The sequence below is a fragment of the Seriola lalandi genome, unplaced genomic scaffold (genome assembly GCF_002814215.2).
Source record: "Seriola lalandi dorsalis isolate HSWRI2012SDOR001 ecotype SW California unplaced genomic scaffold, Sedor1 jcf7180002054997, whole genome shotgun sequence".
Taxonomy (NCBI): domain Eukaryota; kingdom Metazoa; phylum Chordata; class Actinopteri; order Carangiformes; family Carangidae; genus Seriola; species Seriola lalandi.
This window is the reverse complement of record NW_019525546.1, coordinates 173,389-199,121: the sequence shown is the minus strand read 5'-3', so window position 1 is coordinate 199,121 and position 25,733 is coordinate 173,389. Positions and strand designations below refer to the sequence as shown.

At 40.0% G+C, this 25,733-nt stretch overlaps 1 protein-coding gene across 2 annotated transcripts in view; it reads left to right on the top strand.

The window, feature by feature from the left end:
* prkcbb (protein kinase C, beta b) overlaps window positions 1-25,733 on the top strand; it is a 93,896-nt gene that overhangs the window by 22,035 nt on the left and 46,128 nt on the right. For both annotated transcript variants that reach the window (XM_087171400.1, XM_023397130.2), the window contains exons 3-5: window positions 6,623-6,705; window positions 18,032-18,143; window positions 18,530-18,658. In XM_087171400.1, coding sequence (XP_087027526.1) covers window positions 6,623-6,705; window positions 18,032-18,143; window positions 18,530-18,658 — 324 coding nt within the window. The remainder of the gene's footprint in view (window positions 1-6,622; window positions 6,706-18,031; window positions 18,144-18,529; window positions 18,659-25,733) is intronic.

Below are 25,733 nucleotides of genomic sequence, written 5' to 3'. Positions count from 1 at the left end.
CTGACATTTTGTGAGTTGTTTGCGGTTCAGTGCTTTTTAAATATTGAGTATTTCCTTTGGAGAAAAGTAACATGTCTTCAGTATAGGATGATAGACTGTTACTGTGCTCGCTGTAATGTAATAGATAGGCACTGTGTCTGTTGGAGCCCCTCCCCCTCTCTTCACACTGTATTGATATACAGAGAGTCTGATGGGAGGATGATATTGATTGACAGGCAAGTCGTTACATAATGATGTCATGTGACTGTTAGGGAGGGAATAGAGGCAACATGGGACACTTCAAAGACACAGAGCTGACAAAACCGGTTCCAGTTAGTAGTCACGTTTGTGTTTTTGGGAGTGTGTGTATGTGAGGGAGTCAAGTTGTACTGCTAGTGAAGTGTGGTGGATTTAAGATACACAAAAGCCATGTGCAAGTACAACAAGTATTACTGCTCCACTGCACCAGACAATAATGTTCTAAACCACAGGTTTTTGATAAAGGGGCTTTAGTTTCATACTCAAGTGATATCATTTAAATTTCATTATTCTTTCGGCCTGCATCAGTTAATTTTATGAATAATGATTAGATAAAAAAAATTGAACAAAGTAATTGGTGAATCATATCACCTGGGCTGCAACTAATGATTATTTTCATTATAGATTAATCTGTTGATTATTTTTCTCAGTTAAATTGATTTTTTTTTGTGTGTGTCAATGTAATTTCAGAAAATATTGAAAAATGCTTATTATCATTTCACAGAGCCTGGGGTGGTGCCTTTAAATTCTTTGTTTTCACAGTACGAAACAGAAAATATTCAGTGTACTATCATGTTTTTACAAAGAAGTGCAGCAGATCCTCACATTCAAGAGACTGGAACCAAACAAAGGCAAAGAGAGCCTGGCTGTGCGTGCAGTGGCATGTCCTGCCCTGAGAAAAAGGCTCTTGAAAAACATCGGTTTAGGGACAAACGTGCAAACATGTTGATGCTTTCATAGCAGTAGCACAGGTCACAAAATTACAGAGAAAGAGAGAAAAGTTAAGCAGTGACTCACCAATAAAGCAGGTTTCAGCTGCAGAAACAAGATTAGTACAAAGTCAGTTGTACAGTGAGGCTGATTATCGACAAACTCTTATTGATGGGCTGTGTAGCAGCATAACCAAGTTGACAGTAGTAATAGTAGCTCCCTGTTGGCTGAGGAAGGATTATGTAACTTATCAGTCAGCCAGTGTTACAGGTAGACTCTACAGGTGCATTACATGGCTGCTTAGCTCTGCAGCAACAGAAGTCCAAGCCACAGTGATGAAACAGATGATGAGAGAGGGAGAGATAGAGACGAGAAAAGAAAAAGAGACGCTGGGACAGAGAAAGAAATGACAGAGAAAGATGTGGAAAAAACAAACTGTTTCAGTGTGTCTGTCAATCTGTTTGTGTGTGTTTTATCCATGGATATTTAATGTATACAATTAATAATGGAGGCACATGGGCAGGGTGCCAACTACACCAGAGTCAGACTGAGATCAGTACACAGAGGGCACCAAGAGGGCATGGTGGTGTGTGTGTGTGTGTGTGTGTGTGTGTGTGTGTGTGTGTGTGTGTGTGTGTTAGGGGGTGGAGGGGATCCAGGCAGGGAACAACGCCTAACTGGAAGGACAGCAGTTTGATGGTGATTTAATGAAGGATTGATGCTTTTTTTTTTTTTTCATGTTTTCATGAAGGACCACACCATGATGCAGAAATAGTTGTTTTTTGTATATGAAACGTGTCAGTGACAGACAGATGGAGATGGAGGAGCAGGATGAAGTCTGTGGTGTGCTGAAGGCTTCCGGAAAAAATCTGCCGTGGACCCCAGGGGACCCTGTGAGAGATGACAGACAGAGAGAAACAATAAGAGGGAGGGAAGGTGGGGCACGGAAAATGAGAAGAAACAGGCCTACATGGCAGGAAGCTGTTTACAGACATATGACAGGAAGAGGGGTGTTTGAGGTGCGGTCCTTCTCCTCATATTCAGCTACATTATCTCCATTCAAATAATGTGGTGCTCAAACTTTGCCAGGATACCACAGTATGTAGATATTTAGAAAAGTAAAAATAAATTGTTCAATTGAGCAGAAGCTACAGGTTATGAAGAGAGCTGGGAACACTTAATACTGACACTCCGTGACATTTCAGAGGAAAATATTGTAGTTTTTCCTCCACTACATTTAACCAACAGCTATAGTTATACTTACTTTTCAAGATAAAGTTTTTACGTAAAATACAATGCATTGTATGTAACACAATTGAAAAGCTTAAGCCATGTGGTTCCCAGTATTTGTTTTCACTTTTACAAAAAGCAGTATCTACTCCAGGACCCTTGCCACATGTTTCATTTTGATAATTGTTCCAAAGAGCCCAAAGAGATTAAATTCTCCTCTTTAGTAAAAGCAGAAAACAAATTTATGTATCAGAACTTTTTTTTTCTCCCTTTTAGATTTATCATTTGGCCTAATTAAATAAAGCATCTTAATACATCATAAATGGAGTCATCAGCTCCTAAAATTCAATAAAATTTTTTTATAAACTTTCCAGCAGCATGTGAAATTGTTGCATGTAAAAAGTAGCTTCATCTCAACTAAATGCCACATTAAGATGCAATTAAAACATCACCACTAAGCAGATATTATGATATATGATAACAAAACACCAACCAGCAGCAGACATTGCTTTTGATACTTAAGGTGCATGTTACTGATAGTACTTGCTTATTCTTATACTTCCATCACTGTTTTTGATGAGACACAAATATATATAGCTGTGCACAACAACCACAACAACAACCAATACTATACAGCATTTCCAAAGGATCCTGTATTTGGGCCGACCACGCCAGCTCCTGTAGCCAATCAAACGTCTGCCTCACGTATCCCAGCAGCACTTCTGTCTGTGTTCAGCCGCCTGTAAGTTTGACGAGTCGGTCTGGCTTTGTGAGTTTGGATTATGTCACCTGTCTTGTTGAATTTCTACCGTTATAAATAGGTGTGTAGTGTCAGCTGAACAGATGTAGAAATGGGAGAGTAGTAATTATTGTGGTGGCGGTGATCAGAGTGGGTGAAAGTTGGGATTTTGGTTAAAGTGAGAAAAAGGTGGGCACACTTCATTTCTGGCAAGGTATATTTTTGTGAAAAGGTATTGTTTGTTTTTCCGTATGGGTGTTATCATTAGAGACAATACGGACAGATCTGTGTGTGTGTGTGTGTGTGTGTGTGTGTTTTGGTTAGGGATTTGGCAGTAGCAATACTCCAAAAGAACAGTTGCCTTGAAGCAATATGTGCACACGGTTCTCACCATTTCTATCTCTACCTCTATCTCAATCCCTCCCCCCTCACTCTGTGTATTCAATCTGTGTGATATCATGGGAATGAGTGGGTGGTCTTTGTGTGCGTGTGTGTGTGCGTGTGTGTGTGGTATCATCACAGTGAGTGGGTGGTGTGAGGATATTGCGTAGGAGTGAAGTACCATTGAGGTGCACATGATTTGCGTGTGTGTGTGTGTGAGTTGGAGAGGAAGTCTTTGTATTAATTATAACCTCTCTGATCAGTGTAGGGTTGATAATAGAATAGAATATGATAGAACAGCTATACATGACAGTGAAAATATCATGTTATCATTGTATCATGTGGTAAAATATCAGGTTGTGATGTTCTACCAATCACTCATCTGAACTTTAACATTAACAAGCATCTGACAAAATGCAGAGAGAAAAAGTATGTGCTTGTTTAAAAGTGCGAAAATGAAATTCCTTCATGCTTATGTGACCTTACTTCCCTAACTGCGAGTTCAGTTATGCAAATTGTTAGTATTCAGTGGAAAGTATTATTTTTTTTAAAAGAGGCGGCCTACATTATACCCTGTCTCTACCTCCCTTTTTAGCCAGTGAAAGTGTGGATTACCACACATTGCTCAGCAAAAAAGAACAACCAAGTCTTTTGTACCAATATATTTTTGAACAGGACACATGCTGAGTCTGCACTGTAAGCTTATTACCAAGTTCAACAGAGTACAAATGTCAGGGTGGATGCATTTAAAGAACTGAGACAGTGGGAGAAGAAGTTCAGACCTTGTACCCAAGTGAAAGTAGCAAGACTGCTACTATCTAAAAATACTCTGCTAGAAATAAAAGGACTGCATTCAAAATTTCTCTTAAGTAAACACAGTAATGACAGCAAGATATAAGTGTGATTATGCAGTAGATCAGCCCATCTTATGTCAAATTATAATCTATTATATTGCATTATTATTATTATTACTGATGGATGACTGTGTAAACAACATGTTCACGTTGTAGCTGACGGTGAGGCTTCTATAAACTATGCTATATACTCACTACGAAATCAGCTAACCACAAGTGTCGAATATGTTGTGGAGTAAAAGTATCTTAAAGTGGAAATACCGTAAAATGACCTTAAAATTGTACTTCAGAACTTGAGTTAATGAACTGAGATGTTATTTCAGTTTGAATAAAAGTCTGTCGGCACTTTGACATTTCCAACTAAAAATGAATTTCAGCCTTCAGCATTGTCAGTATTTTACAGTCAGTTTGATGGAATGAAATGTTTGTGTGGGTTAGGTTGAGTTTTTTTTTTTACATTTCCTGTCAGCAACAGTTATCACACTTTTCTAGGGCTGCAACTTATAGTTATTTTCTTTTGATAAATGTGCAGATTCTGATCAAATTACTTGTCTTGATCAATTAAATGTTTCAAAGTCCAAGATGACGTCTTCAGTTTGCCTGTCTTGTTCGACCAAAAGGTGAAAATCCAGAGATGTTCAACTTACACTGAAACATAAGTTTAGTGACTTTCCTTAAAAATGACTTCAATGACTAATTGACAAACAAATCAGTTGCTGATTATTTTTCTTTAAAGTCACATAACTAATTAACTGATTAACCCAAAAAAAATCGTTTTAATCGAACATGCTTTATTACTTTCCAGTAGTCGCTCTATAACCTGTTTCAGCTGCTGCCATCATCAAAGTCTTTGCTGTTCGGGGCATTTACAGCACTTCCCTCTCTCTCTCGATGTAATCATAAGTATGAGTGTGTATGTGTGTGAGGTATTTTTAGCCTCCTATGTTGGTCTTGCCTGTCAGTGGAGCTGACAGTGATCAGGGTGGAGATGACAGGCTCGCTATGCATCGAAGCTGTCACATGTTTCTGCACTGCTGATTGTTACCAACCTGAGAAGTTGAGCCGTGTTACGCTTTTCATCGTGTAGATTCCGATTGTACGGGCTTTCTTTGATCTCTCATGTGTGTTGATGTGTATATTTGTTATTTTGAACAAATCTCTGCCTAGGGGAAAAAAAAAAACAAACTAGACCTTGACTGTTACGTAACTGCAGATTTGTTTTTTAATTCAGCCGATTGTAAACACAGGAGATTCTGTTAATAAGTCATCTTCGGTCCAGTACATACTGTAAAATATGAAGTTACATTTTACATCACATTGTAGACATTTAGAAGGTGCTCTTATCCACAGTGGCTGACAATGAGTCAGTGGTGCAGGAGTGACAATAAGAGTGTGTGGGTGTTAAGAGAGAAGCACAGCATCCCTCTGTACATTTACCACTTCTAAAGCTTTTCAGAGGTTAAGTGAGTGCTGCGTCTAACAGCTCAGAGACAGCAAAATAACTTCGCTTTCATCAAGCCTCAAAATCAACTGTAATTTTGCTTGAACTTGACTTATACTTATAAGTTCATTTAAAACTGCACTTTAACATTTTCTTTTAAAGTATATTTTTGGGGCTTTTTATGCCTTTATTTGACAGTATAGTGGAGAGAGACAGGAAACGGGGAGGCAGAGAGAGGGGGAATGACATGCAGCGAAGGGCCGTCCGATGCGGGATTCGAGCCGGGGCCAACTGCAGCGAGGACTGTAACTTCTACACATGGGGCGCCTGCTTAGACCATTACGCCACACGACGCCCCACTTAAACATTTTCAAGCAAAGTCTACAAAGTGAGCTAGCAGTCCGGCATGTACAGAAAGCCACTGTATTATCTAATGTAAATAGGAGTGGGATCATATTGAGTGTCACTATATACAGTATATGGTAAGCACACTTTCACATGTCCCAGATGTTATAGAATCTGTCCTCACAATAGTCAGCTATGATCATCAGCAGGTTCACCTTTTATTTTGTACAACTCATTCACATCACATTCACTGCTACTTGACTTCATAGGGATGAATACAGCGTGATTCCCTTTAATAATGTAAGAAAAATTACTTCTTATACTATATTAGTGTACTTGGCTGTTTTCTGGCTCTGGAGGGCCAAACGTGAACCTGCTTTGGCCCATATGTGGCAGAGTAGCACTCAAGCTAGCTTGGACCTTGGACCAGCATACTTGGTCAGATACTAGTACATCATTCATCATGGTTGTGGCATGAGTCTAAAAAACCAGGCCTGGAAAGTGCCCTTTTTAAAAAGAATGAATAAATGCATGTAATACCTTGACTACATGTGCTCACTGGGGAAAGGTAAATAAAGAAAAGATTTCTCGAGTTTCTTGGATTACTGAATATTTGATGCACAGAGCTACAATGTGTAAAGATTTTTTACTGAGGTGAATTTCTCTCTCTTTTCCTCTCCACAGTGTGTTGTTTCGTGGTCCACAAACGTTGCCATGAGTTTGTCACTTTCTCCTGTCCAGGAGCTGATAAAGGACCTGCATCAGATGTGAGTACAAATAAATGAATAAATTTAACTCTAATGCTGTGTATGTCCGTGAGAATGAATAGCGAAAGACAGATGGACCAAGAGAGACAGAGAAACTGCAGAGACATTTCCAGCTCACGAGCCCCGATCACCTGTCACCACCAGTGTTACGGTTGAGCAGCCTCCTCTCTTTTCATTTTCCTTTTCTTGTCTTGACAGTTATACTGTACCGTCAGACACTCACACACAAGATTTTTTCCAGTATTTACATTTAATACGCATTTACGCATGTACTGGGTCTGCCTTTATAAAAGGATAATCAGTCTGGGACTGAATTTTATTGGTTTATCTATAAAACCTTATATTGATTCACCCCCGGCTGTCTAAATTCACTCTTGTTATTCTCGGCTCAGAGGTTTAATCCATTAAACGACTTCAGTTCTGATGTTCTCTTTATCTCCTCTTAGTATCTTATATGTTAGAAAAACAACTTCGCACTACAACATCATCAGACACATCTATACTCTGTGGTTGCGTGTTCCAGTGTTTCCCATAAGCCGTATCACAGCTCACATCAGTTGACATCAAATGAAACATTTCTTATCCCCTATGCACTCATTTATACACATACTGTACACAGCATTGTTCAAGGTCAAAAGCAGTGCCTGACCTTATTTTGTTAATTCCCATTGAATGTTCTCTTCATCTTCTCATCTGCTCCTACAACAGGAAGTGTCTTTAAGTGGTACTTGTATGATAATCTCATCTGCCCTGTCAAGGAGCTGAGAAGAATAGTGTCTTTTCTCTGATTTATATTCTTTAAATGCAGCCCTATTCTCTAAACTATCCTTTCAAGAGGACAGAATTAGTTGCCTTTCTTCTCTTGAGAGCACTCTCAGGATGCCACCCTCATCCTCTCAAAAACCCAGGGGTCTCTAAGTTCCTTTGCCACGTCCTTACCTCCCTCTGGAGTGCCCTTTCAGTCTGACAAGTACACTTAGTGAGCCGCCTCCAGAGGAAACTCTGGTGTTTGCTGTTTGGCTTCCTGTGGTGTATTCTGTATAACTGATAAGTCTGTGCAGTCTTTCCTCTCATCTTATTATATGTCTATGTGACAACTATTTAACTATCTATCTGATCTTCTTTCACCTAACTGCTTCCTTCTCACTTTATCACAAATAGCGTCATCTTGGACATTTTCTGTTTTAGTTAGCATCATAAATTACACAGCCTTGTTGCCCAGATACATGCTGGAGCTGCCTAAAACCATTTTTCCAAGTTTTTCCTCCTGTAATGTCTTCGGGTCATTAGAAAGTCTTAAAGAATGTATTATAATTTATTGAAATATATTATTTGGGACAGCAACTAGCAATTATTATAATTATTGATTAAGCTGTCAATTCTTTTCTCAATTAATTGATCAGTCGTTTTGTTATAATTTCCCACGACCAAGGTGACATCCTCAAATGTTTTTTTTTTGTCTGACAAACAGTCCAAAACCCAAATATATGTTATTTAAGATCATGTACAACATAAAAATGCATCAAATAATCACATTTGAGAGCCAGCAACCAGCAAATCTTTGGAATTGGAGCTTAAAATACCACGAATAATCAATTACCAAAGTAGTTACAGATTAATTTTCTGTTGCTTAATTAATCAACTAATAGTTGCAGCTCTAATATAACAGTTTTGACCTTAGATAAAGGTACAATGTGGAGGTTTCTTGTGAACAAATGGAGCGTAGCGTTAGTTCAGGCAGAACAATGTCGCACTAGTATTAGATCATTGGAAGCTGTTTCATCTCCTGCCTCGCTGTGATTGGTTCATTCACAGCTGCATGGCCCGTAACACCCAGTCATATTCGCGCACGTGTACAGTGCAGATATCAAAACCTGACACCTTTCACTTTTGAAAAGGTTTCGTGCAGACAGCAACGACAGCAGTCAGTGTTCCCCAAATATTGCGAGTGTCATTGAGGCCTAACAGACTTGTTGAATGCATTTCCTTCCTCATTAAGAATTGAAATCCTGTATTGTTAATGTTCATGTTTGCTGGTCATCTTCTTCCTTTGCGTTTGTTGACATATCGCTACACTTTGTCATCACCACCATATGTCAATCAAGGGAATAGCATGAAACCAGCAGCAGGAGTATTTATCGCATGGCCCACATGCTCACGGTACAAACATCACAGGGGCCGATAAAAACCTCATAAAAATGTCACGCCATGGCGCTAAGAGTGCTGGAAGACTCCATGTGGTGCCTTTAAATGCTGTTAGTACAATAGAAGTCATCAAAGCAGAATTAAGATGTCCTTGTCATGCTTTACAACTTCATTTGTTTTCAAGACCCCAGACAGATTTCTTTCCTTTTACTTTGCAGTCCACTGGTAGTTTCAGAACTTAACGCTCAGTCAGAAATAGGCTGATTTAACCCTGTTTTGTTGCTTGTTTTTTTTTTAATCAAGGTTTGATTTATTCCTTCCCCTAATGTAAAACGTCTTCAGAGACCTTCTACTTGACTTTTTGAAACGTACCAACCTGCTTCTTCATTAGTCACTTCAAATGTCATTCTATTTCCTCTGAATCCCCCCCCCCTCCTCTTTTTCTGACACTTGTCTATATTTCTATATTTGGCATACATTTAACTCTCCCCTCCCAGGAATGTCTCTTCCACTGTTTCTCTCTCTCCACCATCCCTCCCTCCATATCTAACTCTGTTCTGTACATCCTCTATTTAAATGCCACTCCACCCAGGGGGCCCCTGCTCTTAATTACGGGGCCTCACAACCCCCACCATGTCATTTCCTTAATGAGTTCATGGCCTTACGACCCCGGTTCCTGCACAGTGGGAATGCAGGGTAGCTCTGCTCCAAACTAGCTTCTCATTTAGATACAGGAGACAGGAAGACAGGTAGCCATCTTATGATTATAGAAGGAAGGAAGAAGGCGAGGCGGTTCACAAAGCACTGATTTTTAACATGCTGGTCGTGTAAGTCCATGAATACCATGTACTTTTGTAATATATACATATTCAAGACAAATAATTCTTATAAATATTTAAAAAATTATGTCAAATTCTCCACACAAGTCAGGGGATATCACTGACATTTGCCTCATTGCAAGATCACCAAATCTAGGAGAAATTGCACTTCTTGATCATTAAGGTGTTCAGACTTTGGAACATTATGGAACCACCTGGATGAAGACTTTCTAATAACGCTGTCAGATAGGTACAGCTCGACACATTGTTTTCACCCACGCACACCTGCACAGAAGTGGCTCTTTGAACTTGAAACACTGAGAGCAGCGGATTGTCAGCAGTCATCAGCTCTAACGGCTTCAGCTTTTTTCAGCTTCATCATGCAACATATTAAGGTCTGATTGACAGTTTTGTCTGTCAAATGGCGAAGTCATACCGTGTAAGTTTTAGCTTTGCTAGGTTCCTAAAAAAGAAAAGATATGTGTGTTTCTAAGAGAAAAAAAACAGTAATATAATTGTCACTGACTGAGGCTGATTCTCACTTTGCAGAACATTTTCAATTCACCAAAGTGTCATCATTTGTTGTCATCCTTTTCCAAATTCAAGAGTACTGCTCTGCTAATATAGTAGCCAAATATTTACGGATTCAAAACATTCTTGGAGCCAATGGTGTCAGTGTAGAGCTGCAATGATCAACAAAAATCAATTAATTATTTAATTCATTTTACTAAAGTTTGGCAACAATTTTAAGAAATCTTTTTTTGAGCCAAAAAAGCCAAAGATTCTTCCTCTCAAGTGTGAACGTTGGCTGCTTTTATTTGCCTTTAATGATAGTAAACAGGATATTGGGCCCTAGGAATTTGTGATTGGCAGTTTTTATTATTTTTTGACACTTTATTAACCAAAATAATTAATCGATTAATTTAGACAATAACAAAAAGATTAGTATATTAAAAGAAAAGTAGTCAGTAGTTGCAGACCTGTGTAATCCATCTGAGAATAAAATGACTTCTTCCCAGAGTCCTTGAAGCTGTTAATGTTAGTGAGTTCTTTATGGGTCAGATCCATCGAGAAACAGCAAAGCAAGAGATGTTTGTGAAAGACAACAGACAGATGAAGCTGCAGAGGGAGAAGCAGTGTGCAGAAAGATCTGTTCAGTATAATTTGTAACACTGTCTCACTGTCTATATCAATCAGCCCACCACTCCCATTTTTACCTCCTGCCAGTCCCTCTCTCCTCCTCTCTCCGTCAGCTATGTATGTTTAAAAGGAGAAGTCAATTATAGATCTGGGTTAATAGAATGGTTTCCCTGTGGGAGAGGTCGAGGGATGAGATCCTCTAATGAAACCTACATTTCAGGCCCACAGCCCACTAATGGTATAGAATCCAGTGTGTGTGTGTGTGTGTGTGTGTGTGTGTGTGTGTGTGTGTGTGTGTGTGTGTACCAATGTGTTTCTGTGTATGTACAAGGATAGCACTGCTCCAAACTAGTTTAACAAATAATGCTAAAAAAAAGGAAGATATCTAGATTGATAGTTAAGGATTTATTTATATATCACCAGCCATTCAATTCTTGGAATGTCGTAAGATTTTTATCATTTTTTTTAGAGAAATTTCAAGGGATTTAATCAGTTCTCCAGAGAAGTTTATAGAAAAGTAATTTTGTGACAAAGTGAAGTGAATTATCTTTTTTTTGATATATATATATTATTGATCCGAATTAGTCATGAAAGCGAGCGACTTCAATAGGTGCAGATTTTCTTCTAACACTATCAGATTTCTACAACTTAATTGTTATAAATGTGTTCCGTGTTATTTTTTATTTACATGACTCTTGAAGTCTCTCGCTGGAAGTAAATAAATTGATGTGAGTAATAGCAATCAAGATTTATAATGGATTATTCATTTGCCTGGGAAATTTCTGCATCACGATGCATTTTATTAGAATTTTGAAGGCCTCAAGTATGATACGTAATTACAGAACAGTGATCAAACTAAACAGTGACATTTGTCCAACAGCCGATTAACAAAAACATGACACAAAAAAAGCCACACAGCAAACCCTTACTTTAACTTGAGTCTGAAGTCTGACATCATAGGGAGCCTATGGCTTCAGAAGCATTATATCCAATAAATAACAAATTCAGCAAATTCTTAACACCACTCCGCCTCCATTGAGGAGAATGGAAAACAGTCAAACTGTGATCATACGACTCTACAACCGCTAGAACACATAATGACGAGTTACAATGGAGCATAATATAGTTCATTTTGCTCATAAAGACCAGAGCTAGTGATATGAATATGATGGCAAAGTATCAGTTCATGGACAACCCTCACTTAAACAGTGGGTAAGATGACAGTTTCCCACTGCAGTTGATGTATAATGTCCTGTTTGCTATTGTCTCTCGCTCACTCGCTCTCTCTCTCTCTCCATACTGTCATGTTGTGTGCAGTGGATCATCTTCTTTCCCCAGGAAAAGTCACAGCTTGCTACTGTTTACCATCAGTCTGCTTCAACATCCCTCCTGCCCGGCCTTTTCTAATTCCTCTGCCTCACCATGTCAGTGACAGTTCATATATGGAGTAAATAACGGATGAACACTTCGTATTGTATTCTCTCCCAGTTAGTCTACCTCGGGGGGGGGGGGGGGCTTGCTCTCTGGACAGTGTAACACAAGGCTAACACACAAAAACAGACTCACATCCACAGTTTTGGACAAATGTTATTGTTCAGTTCAGCTAACCTGCATGTATTTGCACTGTAAGAGGAAACTGAAGCACAGACACATGGAGAACAGTCAGGTTCAAACCCACAAGTTTCCCCATTGGCCGCTGCTGTTTCAAAATTAATTGGCACAAACAGTTTCTATTAGAGGGTGTATTAAGGTGTTTACAGCCTGCTGTGTTGCCAACGTAGCTCATTTGCTGCTAGATTTAGAGACTTAAAAAAGCGCAGCAAAAAATCTGGCAACTTTTTGGGACAAACCTTGGTTACTTAGAAGAGAGGAATGTTCTCTCTCGTGTCTACTCTGCTCAGTGAGTGGCAGAGAGCTGGAGCAGAAGTTGCTTACCCAGACAGAGACAAAATAAGAAAGATATTCTCTCGTTGTTTGTACAAGTACATACAGTCAAAATCACAGCACAGAGTTTGTCTTTAATATATGTGTTTGGTGACTTTCACAGATAATGTTGTTGCTCATGAAATCAGGATTTTAGCAGTGCAGCAGCATTTCAAACTTTTTTTCATTGTCTGATAACAGAAACAGAAAAACATGTAAATGAGAACAGCTTTCTTGGGAATTGGGCTGTATTAAAATACTGTGTATATGAGCGCAGAGTGGAGGAGAGAAGCAAACAGATAAAGGGCTGAAACCGGATGACACTAAGCAGAATGCAAATACGATGCGATGCTGTTTACAGCTGTTCCACGACTATGTTCTCAATTTCGCACATTGACCATCGCGGTCCAGCCATAGGTTTTGACCTAGTCTTGTTTTCTTATCAAATTGCATAAGAAATGATTTTTCAATCAAGTGAAGTCAAATCACTCACACTTGTATCACCGCTGGTTGTATTTTCCCATTTTCAAAACCACGAATTTGTGAATTTTTTAAAACCCTAAATGATCTTGTCAGAAAATGCAGATAAAAGCCTTGTTTGCTGCTAACAAATGGAGCTGCACAGCAGTTTTCAAGCTTCTATCATAAACGGAGGCGTAATGTCTGAGCTACAGGTGCGTCACTCCACAGCTGTTTACGTACGTGGAGATCCCTTTGCATGCTGCAACAACTAAAAATGTGATTTCACACAGAACATAAATATGAGCAAAAGTCATATATCCTGATATAATGATATATTTAACAGTATGTGTGACCAGATGGTTAAAAAAAAAAAACTGCATCAAAACCACAAGGTAACCTTTGAGAGGAGGAGGGCTGACGGAGTGAGGGAGACTTTGCGATTAACATATGGAGGAAGGAAAGAAGGAGAGGAATTATATCCACCAGTGGAGATAAAGTACTCACCCTCATCCCTCTCTTCACTCTGTTCTCCCCTCTATGTTTATCACTCCTTCATTCTTCACTGCTCTTGTGATGCCATTACTCCTCTATCCAAAAATGTTTGATTTGCATATCTCCTTCACTCAACAAGAAATCCCTTAAATAGTCTCTCACACATAAACACTTAAACATTCCCAGAGGAAGAATTGCAAGCCTGAGGGGGATAAACACAATGGCACTGCATTTCTTTCATTGATGAGGACAGAAGAAGCAGCTACTGCAGCCGCTGTTGCATTATATTCATCTTTGTTCTCTTTCGTCGAAAAGTGTGCAGTCTGTTATTGAATCAGAGTGGGTGGAAAGACTTTTAAATATAATTTGAAAAGAATGTCTGGAAAGGAAAAGGAAATGACTAACTTTACCAGGAGGAATGTGACTATAGCATCCATTCAGTCTGCTGATGTGCTTTTCAATAAAGGTACTGCTCGTATCAAGTGTGTGGCTCGTATCAGCACAATAAATAATCTAATAATAAAGTAAATATATAGTGGAACACTTAAATCTGTAGTTGTGAAAGGTTAAATCAGTGAAAGAGTTATTTACCAGAATATAGGTGCTGTGTTTTAAGGCTTTACATCTTTAATCCTGGTAATTGTTGAAAAGGAAGACAAATACAGCTACTGTCTGTCTATGTGGCTACTATAGGCTACTACTTGATTTTTACGCTTCAGATTTGTGCTGTTTGGATTTTTAACTTGGTTCCTGAGTGTTGCGTACAGATAACTGAAATTAACCACATGCACAGCATTTTACTTCTTTTTTTTTTTGTTTTGTTCTGCAAATAATTCAGGCTAAAAAACACGAAGTGCACAGACTGCACTTAATATATATAGAGGCACGGTGGAAAAAGATGTGATAATGTCATAATGATGAAGTTAGAAGGAAAATGCAAATAACCCAACTGTCTGGTGGTTTAAGGCAGTTTTGTGATGACTTTACTCTGTATGGTAGAAGAACGGTGTAGGATACTATTCGACGGTTGTCACTGTAGAAAGGTGAGGGAGTCGGTGAGCACTAACTCTAGAAGAGTGAGTGGACTGAGGACAAAATCCATATATGAGGAAAAAAAATATTTGTATTTTTTTTTGTGTCAGTGAGTGTGAGTCAAGACCCTGCCTGTCTGTCTGCCTGTCACGCAGCATCATGATTGACATGACAAGCTGTGTGTGTCTTTGTATGTGGGGAGTCGACTGATGATGTTGGCAGGGAAAATAAAGAACAGCAGAGTGGTAAATCAAAACAAAAGAAAAGCAGAGAGTGAGACAAAGCACCATGACAAGAAAACAGTCAAAACAGTATGTTGTGGCAACTTGTGTTGCTGTAATGTGGTCTTTCGGTTTAGACACCCGCTAACACAACATATGTCACGCAATACACTTATTTGTCCAGGTGCACCACACCATGCCATCTACTCTCCATGAGTGGAGTCTCGGTGAGCGAAATTAAGTGGAACAAGAGGCTGAAACAGTTTGAAAAGTTGACAACATACTGGTAGTTAAAGAAAATCATGGTGTAAAAAAAAAAAAAAAAACCCACCACTTTAGACTACCACTGTTTCTAAATAAGAAAAGTTGGTTTACAGTATGTGGCACCTTTCAGGAGCATCAGTTATGCAGCTCTACTGCAAAATCATACATTTTACGGTAGAGTTAGATGGAGTCGTGTGTCCCTTTAAGTCTATATCTTTATTTATCATCCCGTGACAGCTACGTGATTCATAGTCAATGCCCTGGCTTCAAAGCTGATTTTCTTATTGATAGTTAAAACTTTTATCTGTCTAATTCAGTGTAACAAAAAGTTTTTAGCCATGCTAGCATCATGGCAGTGTCACCGTCTTTAGTCCAGATGGGATGGATTGCCAAGAAAATTTGGTACAAACATTCATGTCCCCCTCAGGATGAACTGTGTAACCTTTATTTTTTAATCTAGAGTCGTCGTCATCAGGTCAAAAGTTTAATTGGTTCATACTTTAGTTTCTGACCAAATACTCGCTAAACAATCAGCCTCAGCTGTACTTTGTGTTCAGTGCTAATTAGCAAAGGTTAGCGTGCTGACTTGCTTAACTAAGATGGTAAAAATGCTACACATGATAGCTGCCAAACATAAGCATATTTGCTCTCTTAGCTAATATGTTAGCATTTAGCTACCTGTAGATTTTTGGCTTTTTAAAATAAATTAAAGTTTTTTTAGGACGTAGTTATTGACAGAAATTATTTATAAGATGAAGACTCTTTAACAGTGATGATTAAAGGGATGAGAAGGGCACTCGAAATCTGCTTTTTCATATGACTTTTACTTCAGGCATGTTTGAAACACTTGCGCAGTATGTTAAAACTGATTGACAGATGTGTTGGCATCGCACCATGTTTTTGACTTTCTCTCTTTCTTCAGCCATCAAAAAAGATCACGTTCTGATTTATGAAAGAGGAGGAGGCTGCTGGTGGTTTTTTTGTCCCTTTTAACTGTTCCCCCTTTTTTTCCAGCTTGTTTTGTTTCTGATCTTTGAGTTTTCAAGGCGGATGTATTTAATCATTAGTGTTTATAAAGAAGCTGGCACACTCTTTCATCAGCCCTCATATTGCTCCTTGTCTGCTGTTGCTCATCGCTGGAGCCTCAGCGGCACAATGTTCCCTTATTTTTCAGAGAAACAAAAAAACAAGCAGGAGGTGGTCTTGTCCTTGAAAAAGAAGAGAACCAGCAGGGAAACAAACACACACAGATGCACACGGGCAAATGCAAACACATACACAGTTGTGCAAAGAAACCCACACGCCTACGCACAAGCAATCGCAGGCGCCCGCACAATCATTCAGACTTAACAAGCACACACACACACTTCTGAAGACACCTTGGGGAAGCTGGGTATAATTCAGGCAGTGGCAGCCTAAATTAAACATTATTTTCCAGGACAGGTGTGGAGGAGAGGAAGAAATCAATCAGCTCATTTTTCTGGCTCATGAGCTGGAACAACATGAACACACACATGTCAACGTTTACTGTTTACACATACTTGACTGAATCGGTTTATCTGCAAAATGTTCCCTTTGGCAGTAAGCACTTGTGTATTTGATGCCATCAAAGCATCTTCGATGTGAGGCGATCCTTTAGAAATTCGTATTAACAGTAAATAGTTGCATGTTTGGTAACTGTGATCGATCCCCTTGGCAGAAACACTAACTCCTACATTGAAGTGTCCCCGCTTCACCACACAACCTGGATCCCTCTCAAGTGGTGTATTGGATGTTCTCACTGCCCGTGGGTTCATGTTGCAGGGTGTGTGTGTGTGTGTGTGTGTGTGTGTGTGTGTGTGTGTGTGTGTGTGTGTGTGTGTGTGAGAGAGAGAGAGAATGAGCAGTCTCTCAGTCGCCATCAGTTATATGTCTAGAAATAATATGTGTGTGTATGTGTGTGTGTTTCTAAGCCAGGTGTGAATGCCCACTGAGCCGTGATCGCAGGTGTCTCTCTCTCACACACACACACACACACACACACACACACACACACACACACACACACACACACACATATGAACACGAAACACACTCACACATGAGACAGAAATAGCTTGTGTTTCTGCCCTAGTTACGCCTTGGATACGAATGTTTATGAAAGAGGAATTGGTACTTGAGTTTTCTTTTCTCAGTCCAAAGCACATAATATGTAAATGGAAAAAAAAGTTACCAAATGAATAAAATACTGAGATTTATTTTAGATTTTAATCTGTCTGTTTGTTATTGAGGAACAAATGCTTTTTGGGTTTTAGAGTCAGAAAGATGAAAAAGAGGTCTGACCTTGACCCTGACCCGTGTGTGCGTGTGTGTGTGTGTGTGTGAACTGATGTGAACTCTCGCCTACCTGCTGCACCTCGGTTCTTGTTTCGATTCAATGGGGCTTTAACAAACTTCATGGAAGGCTGACTCCATACAGAGTTTCTTTAGCTATTGCATGTGCACCCACAGACAGACACAGACAGACACAGACACAGATATAGACATAGACACAGACACACACACACACAGGTCACGCATGGAGCTGCCTTTGTGGTCTTTCTGAATTAATATGAACAAAGAGATGCTGATGAAACCTCTCTGTCAGACTACAGTACAGATAGCCACACTCACGGCATGCAACATGCTCAGTAGTATACACATAAATTAATGCCTTCAGTAGGGCTGAATTATAAATGCTACATTGTCCTACAGGATAGTTGGGATAGTGAATAGTTGGTAGTAGAGGTGGGAAACTGCCATTTATAACTCACTGTCACTCGCTCTCTCTCTCTCTCTCTCTCTCTCCAGGATCCGAGGGCAAAGCATAAGTTTAAGATCCACACCTACTCCAGCCCGACCTTCTGTGACCACTGTGGCTCTCTGCTCTACGGCCTCATACACCAGGGCATGAGATGTGACCGTATGTTGTCTTTTGGATTGATCATGTTGCCATTAGCGCACACATACTGCATCATTTTATAGTCTTACCCTTATATCAGTATTCACAGTTGCAGCACATACACTGACACCGATACGGCCGCCGTCGTTATATGAGTAAGGTTACATCTTCGCTCAGTACAGTTTCTCCTTGGCCTTTTTTAGTCATAACAGTATTACAACTGCACTGACAAGGCAATCATCCTCAAAATAGTATATATGGTATATATCCATGCAAAGTTATTTAGACCTTATGTTGACGTAATTTAACATTTTCCAAAGTAATATAACATAGTGCACTGTCTCTGCTTATGCACATATCCATGTAAAGAAATTGTGTGTGTGTGTGTGTGTGTGTGTGTTTTCCAGATTGTATGATGAACATCCATAAGCGCTGTGTGGCCAACGTGCCGAGCCTGTGTGGGACAGACCACACTGAGAGGAGAGGTCGCCTGCAGATCACCGCTGAGGTCAAGACTAATGTACTCACTGTTACCAGTAAGTTTATCTCAGACACTCACGCACTTATTTGGTCATCACATGCATATACAAATTTGTCAGACATTACTGTAGAATACCAGTCATCTGCTGCCCTCTGCTGGTAGACGTGCAGAGGTGAAGCAATGGTGCAACAGAGCTTGAATACTGTATGAGGTGAGACTAAGAAATCAAATTTTAAAAATCACCAGAATGTATTGATAGAAGCTACGTTTAGGTGATGGTAAGTCAACACAGTATGCTGTTTTGGGGCTTGATTGTTTCCAATTTATGTTGCAAATCTAATGATGTTTGCTTTAAAATGATGTCTCGTCAAAGCTGTAAACCGATTTAACTAAGTGAAGGTCCGAGTTTATGTAAGGTATGTATGCTCTGATGCTCCACCCACAATACAACCCACAGCCGCCGCCGCCTTCTTGTAGCTCGTAGCAATATAAAATAGATACAGACTGCAGGGACCTTATTGGCCTTTTCCGTCTGATCTTTTGCAGCAGTGTTTTTCATAGTTCATTTCTACATATGAAGTGTAAGGTGTATTTTTCATCTAAATGAGATTACGTCCATGGTTTTCTCAAGACCGAATGAGCTGTTACTTCAACGAGCAGGAGAAAAAGAGGAGTCAGATTTATTTACACAGTGTGTCACACACATTCACCCACTGAAGCATGTATATTTTGCTGTTGGGTTGATGACTGAGAAGAGGTATCACTGAGCAAAACAAACAGACACTAGTGTCATTGACACTAACACGCCAATCACTGTGTGACTGTCCTCACTTACAGCAGTACCGCTGGGCAGTTTTTTTTGTTTTTTTACAAAGCAGGATTGCAGCTCAGGGTTTGTCATCTTCTGTTCAAATGACAGATAGTTTTTATCTGCTAACTGCATGACATACTGCAAACAAATTCCTCACATAAACTGCGATGAACTGTTTTATATTTGCAGCTATTATTTCTTAGCTCGACTTCAGCCTCACGCCAAACAACAAATCACAATGATTGTATTCAGCTGCCATCATGTTGATATCACCGTATGTACCAAAGCTATAAGCTGAAGTACAGTCAAGGTAACAGGAATGTGGTTTCAGACCCCTTTATTACTTTGTTGAAAAAAGTGATGACATTTAAAATCCTTAAAAATTCCTGCATTTCCCGGGAACGTCATTCAATAATCCCCAAAAATAGGATTAAACTAGTTTCTTTCAGCCAATGGTGGTGGACATCCGATGATATAGTTAGATCGGGTGAGTGAACGTTTTAGCTTTGGACTTTCTGCATTGATTTCAGGTGTATTGCAAATACTGCGGTTGTATATAGTCTGTTTAATACTGTTTTATACTTTTTAATTAAGGCATTTAGCAATTTCTTTTGCATCATAATATGAAAAAATGATTAGTAGGTTTTTTGTTTTTTTTCAATGAAATTAATGTTTTCTGACAGAAATGTCTCACTTGGCAAAGACCCATGTCAAAGGAGATACACTGAATCTGGCCTCACAATTTTACTGGAGTTTCTTCACCTGCCTAATGTTGTAATTCACCAATGAATGGAGAACGTGGCCTCCCTGTTGTACTCCTGCAGTGCTTTGTTTCACCTCCAGGTGGCAGCAGATATTTACATTAACTTAATAACTTCTTGGTACCTTTCAACTCAATTACCGATACTGTAATATTCAATCTGAAAACACACTAAAAACGTTTGGCAGAAATTAAACTTCAGTGTCATGTCAAAATGTTGTGCTCCGGTGCTGAATGATCTGAATTCACAGAAGTACCTTTGGCTTTTGTAGAATAACCTGCATCATGTAGCACAAACTTCAAAGGCTTGAGATCTGCTGTTATCATGCACAGTTAATGTCATATCCCAAGTCTGACTACATACAATATGGATTTCCCAGTCTCTGCCCTACATACATCCGCTTCCGCTTCAGCTGCGCCACGATTCACTTTAAAGTAGTAGATGAGTCAAAGGCCAAGAATGTCGATCCTGTCCAAGCTCCTCTTTCTCTTCCACTCATATATACTATACTGGGGCGAACGGTTACTTTGCTTAGCGTGCTACCATCAACACCTGGACTCTGATAGGTGGCAGGAAAAGGTCGGACCGGTGGCATTCGTACGTGTCATAAAGCTTACAAACTTGTATGAGGAGTTTCCAAGGAGCAAATTTATTTTGCTGAAATTTAATTTGTAACTTAATATAATTGAATTCACACCTTTTGATGGATCAGTCTCGAAAAAAAAGATTTTCATTTCTGCTGTTAAAAGACTTAAATATTTAATTCCTCTGGGGTTGTAAATTGTCAATTTTACAGGATCTGATCATCAGTATCTCCACTAAATATTGCTGAAATAGTAATAATAATAATAATAATAATAATAAAAACAGTGGAAACCTAATGAATATCTTAAAAAGAGACTGTATGTACATTACATGTCTGCATAGTAAATCATTTTCTCTGCACGGTCGTTGGGATTCATCCACCTTTTTTCTGTCTCGCTCTCCCACTCTCTCCTCTCTCTTCCTGGTTCCCACGCTCGTAGACTGATCATTAGTGGGGATTTACTGTGGGAAGTGATAAGAAAGCAGACTTATCGCACACAGACTGCTAGGACAGCAGTAGAATATAAAAAATAACCAAATAGAACAGAATACATAAGAATAAAGCTAAATTGTAGGAGCTGTCAAGGAAAGCTATCATCTTAATTTTTTTTTTACAGTTTAGTTTTATCTGCCTATTAGTCTTAGTATGCATGTAGAGTAATGTCACAGCCAGCAGGAATTATATTTTCAACACTTACACATTCTAATTTGAAATACATTTTTGTGCAGAAAATGCAGAGATTGTTGTGTTACACTCACTCACGATAAAATCCGTCTCATTTTCCTTGTGGCTGTAGTTTACGGTCAGTGAGAGGCACGGGTGGCGCAGTACTCACTGGTGTCTGCAGGGGTCAGTGTGCAGCCACCAGCAGCTTTCTCCCTCATTGCAGCGAGGTAGAAAAAAATGCAGCACAGAGAACGAATTGTAGAACCACCAGGAATTATTCTACAGCTTAACAAAACAGGAGCCAGTGGAAATGGCTGCGACTCTGAGAGATGCATTGGTGCTGTGGACTTTAGTTGTGGATTTAGTCAAAGCAATTGACATGGGTGTAAAGTGACACTTTATTGATCACTTTGATGCCCCCCCCCCCCTTCATGAGGAGATCAGAGCACAGGGTCAGTGGCAAATGGAGATGGAGGATCAGCATCTAGCTCAAGGACACTCCAGCAGGGAGAATGCAGCCCAGGCCCTCAGAATCATGGTGTCCTGTTTGAGACTTGGGAATTTGAACACTTACTGGCATTCAGGTCAGCACTGCAGACTGTTCTATTCTAAGTATTTAGGTGTGGTTTATCACAGTACCCCTGACTAGAAAAGCAGAACACAGGCTTCACACTGTTCCTCCAACCTGAAGAGATTATTGAGGCTCTTATTTACTAAAAATATCCATAATGCGGGAGGAAGAGGAAGAGGAAGAGCCCTCAACAGAGTCACTGAAAGGCTACTGAACCGAAATTAGACCTGGCCTCTGCTTCGTGCTGAAAGAACGAACAGCAGATGTTGCACCTGTGATTTCAAGTCAGTGTGTTAACCGAATGCAGAATGTCGGCGGCGGCGGACGGACTGGGATCACACTCAGCTAGGAGTGTGATCAACATCAATCAAAATTCATTTTCTTTGGTGTGAACCCACAGGGAGAACTTGATCCATTTCATCAGAAAGACTTTTCATCTAGGTTTATCATGTTGGCAGCTGAGTCAAAAACAAATACACAAGTCCCATGCTAGTCCCTGAAGTAACAGTCCTGATGGACTGTGCAGCGCACCTTAATGAAGCTCGGCGGTGTTGGCACCGGTTGATAACATACTGATAACACGTAAAATCAACGTCACATCAACATTTTTCCTTTTATACAATTAAATGTAGCATTTGTAGGTTCAGAGCAGATGTTGATGTTACAGGAGAGGATCTGGACTCTTTATCTGGCACCGATTTTTTTTTTTTTTTTTTGCATGTTCTCATCTGTCTTGACAAGCCAAACTGAACATACATCTGCTCGCCGTGAATGTCAGTACCATTTCACTGTCCCCTAGGGGAGTCATCTGAAAAAGACTTTACTAATTTTGCAGCACACATGCAAGTAGAGGCTGGACAGAACATAAGATTCCTACTTCGACTCCAATGAGGCTGCTGCACATGGGGAAAAGGTGCACTGCCAACACCCACGCTGCTGTGCACATACAGTATTCTGCTGTTACTGCACTCTTATCTCCATTCACCCTCCCTGTAGACGCAAGTACACGCGTTATATCTCTCCCACTCTCACACACATCTATACACACACCCATACATGCTCTTTGCAATTAACACATACTGTATGCAAGTAAGAATCTGTCACACGCATACACAGTCACATGCATGTAACACATCTGTGCGTGCACAAGCAAATCAATTCACTCACTCACACAAAAAAAACACACACACCCTTTCCTATTTACTGTAATTGTCCTATGAGACCATTTGGCTGGCCACTCTCTTCGTAGCTCGCCACAAACAGCATTTGATGGTCACTTTAACAGACATCATCTAATATTTATTGACCTGCTCAGCTGAAGGCTTAACGTTGGCCACTGGGTCTGTGCTGTGGTAAACCTCTTGGATCTTAGCGTAGCATAGCGCTTCGACAGCATGAAGACCTAATTTCTCTGACATCTTGAGGTGTTCTCACACTGCGAAGATCTGCTCTCAGTCCTGGTTTTAAAGGATGTTGCACGTTCCACGCAGCTCTAAGAGCCGCGTATCTCAATTGTTTGTTGTCAAAACTATTGTGGGCAGAGACGGCCTGAAAAGTTTCACTCCACATTCAGGTGAACTCGCGGTGCACTGCGGTGACAATACAAGACGGACCAGATTCAGTATCATGTAACAATTACGTGTGACATTTTTAGTCTGCATAATTTGTCTCCTAATCATGGCAGCACACCTTTTTTTGTACAGAACATGTTGTCTCCTCCCTTCTCTTCTTTTTCTAGCAGTCCTTTGTTATCCGTGAAATAAACTCCAGACTCAACTGAAGCTAAAATCCCTCTGTTACTTCATTTACTCTTTAACTACCACAGAAGATACATCTAAGCGCAGTAAAGTGCAGCGTAATTTGCTGTGAGCGAGCAGAATTACCTTTATTTTGATCACCCCGTCCCATGTCTATGTTGCCATAATGATGAAGTGTGATGAGTAGAGTTCTGGTCAGACATGAACCCAGACTCAAATTTCCAAGAAATAGTTTTCAACTAAAATGAGCTGATGCAGAAAAAGGACCCATGGACAGACAGGTCCAAAACACAACAGAAATAGAGGAGACTGGATCCAAAAGGGTGTTGACCACATAGACCCAAATAGAGCGAGAACCCATCAGAGCAGGCAGCAGCGCAATTCGCCAACTATTAACCACCAGCCATGGCTGAAACAAGTAACAACACATGCCGTTTTTCCCTTCAATTCTCATTTAACAACACCATCTCACAAGTTCTCACTACTTGATGAGACTGGATATAGCTCGGGTGTGTGGAGACCTCCGCTCACAAACATGCAGATTGGTGTAATGAATGAGTAACATGTCAGTCCGCGTGGCTTAGTTTAAACAGGTCTTGGTTTGTTTCTAACAAAGTAGTGCAAACCCTAAAGCAGCGAAGGACAGCAAACTACAAATGTTATCTTGGAGTTACTATTCCAGTAAATTCAGACACCAAGAGACATGTTTTTAGGTTTCTGCTAATGTAGATGGATTCATCATAATCTCTGGGCAGGAGACTGGGTCGGAGGAGATAAATAAGTTGTGTCACCTCTCTTAGTTGGTGTTTAAAGGTAGGAGGCACCAACTTGAGGCAGTGAGTTGACTTCTCTTCTGAGGAGCATGAATCGAACTCCTGCGCAGGAGTTCTCCACGGTTACCCTCTCTGACTATTCAAGAAGAAAAAATTGAAAACTAAAATCTTCCACATTCTCTCTTCATTTCCACAAAAATGCTACGTTAAAAACATTATAGAGCTAACTCACTGAACTACTTTGTACTGTGTGTTTGTGTATGGGGGGGGGTGTAAAGGTTCGTGTGTGTGTGTGTGTGTGTGTGTGTGTGTGTGTGTGTGTGTGTTCTCCCTAGTGACATGCCTAAGACACAGAAGCACCAGCCCTGCTTCTAGTAATTGGATGTGACCTCACAACTTGACCAGCAACAATAATTGCACACACACACACCCACACACACACACTTATTCATATACACTCAAAAGTCACTCGCAGGGGATTTTACAGAAGTCTGGAATACAATTACAGGCCAATAACAGACAGCCACAAAAGAAGGATTAGTGTTGGAAGTGGCAACCTTCATCTGTCTACATGGTCATTACAGACAGATCTGGCAACCCCAAGGCTCTAACCCCCAGTACAGCTCGAGGGGTTCTGCTGTGTGTATGTTTGTGTTTGTGTGACTAATTTAATTTGCTGGTTTCAGGGGAGAGTCTTGCTGCTAAACAGATTACTGACAGGAAGCACTTTTCAAATTTGGGTCACACGCGTTCACAGAAGATTTGACACGAACACCTGCCAACCCGCTAACTATGGGTAAAAGTTCATTGTAGGTTCTGAATTAAATCCCCGAGATCCCTTTGCACAATAATGAGCAGTGCACAGCTGTAGGTCATGTGCACAAGTACGGTGAGGATGTATTTGAACCCACCTGTAGTCTCCAGTCTTGCACGCTACACACAACATGACATGTGCAAAGGGTTTGAATTGATTGGATTATAAATACGAAGGTGTGGTGATTAATTATTATTTTCTCAGTAATGTTCCTCCTTGTATCAGTTTTAAGGAAAATGGCTGACCGTATCAGAGGAGTGTCCATACCAGCTCCTATGATATTGTCGTCCAAGAGGGTCAGAGTAATGAAGTTTGGAAGTACAGCACGGTAGACATGAAGCCAACAGCAGGTGGTGCTCTCTGGGAAGTTTAAGAAAATATAACTCAAAAG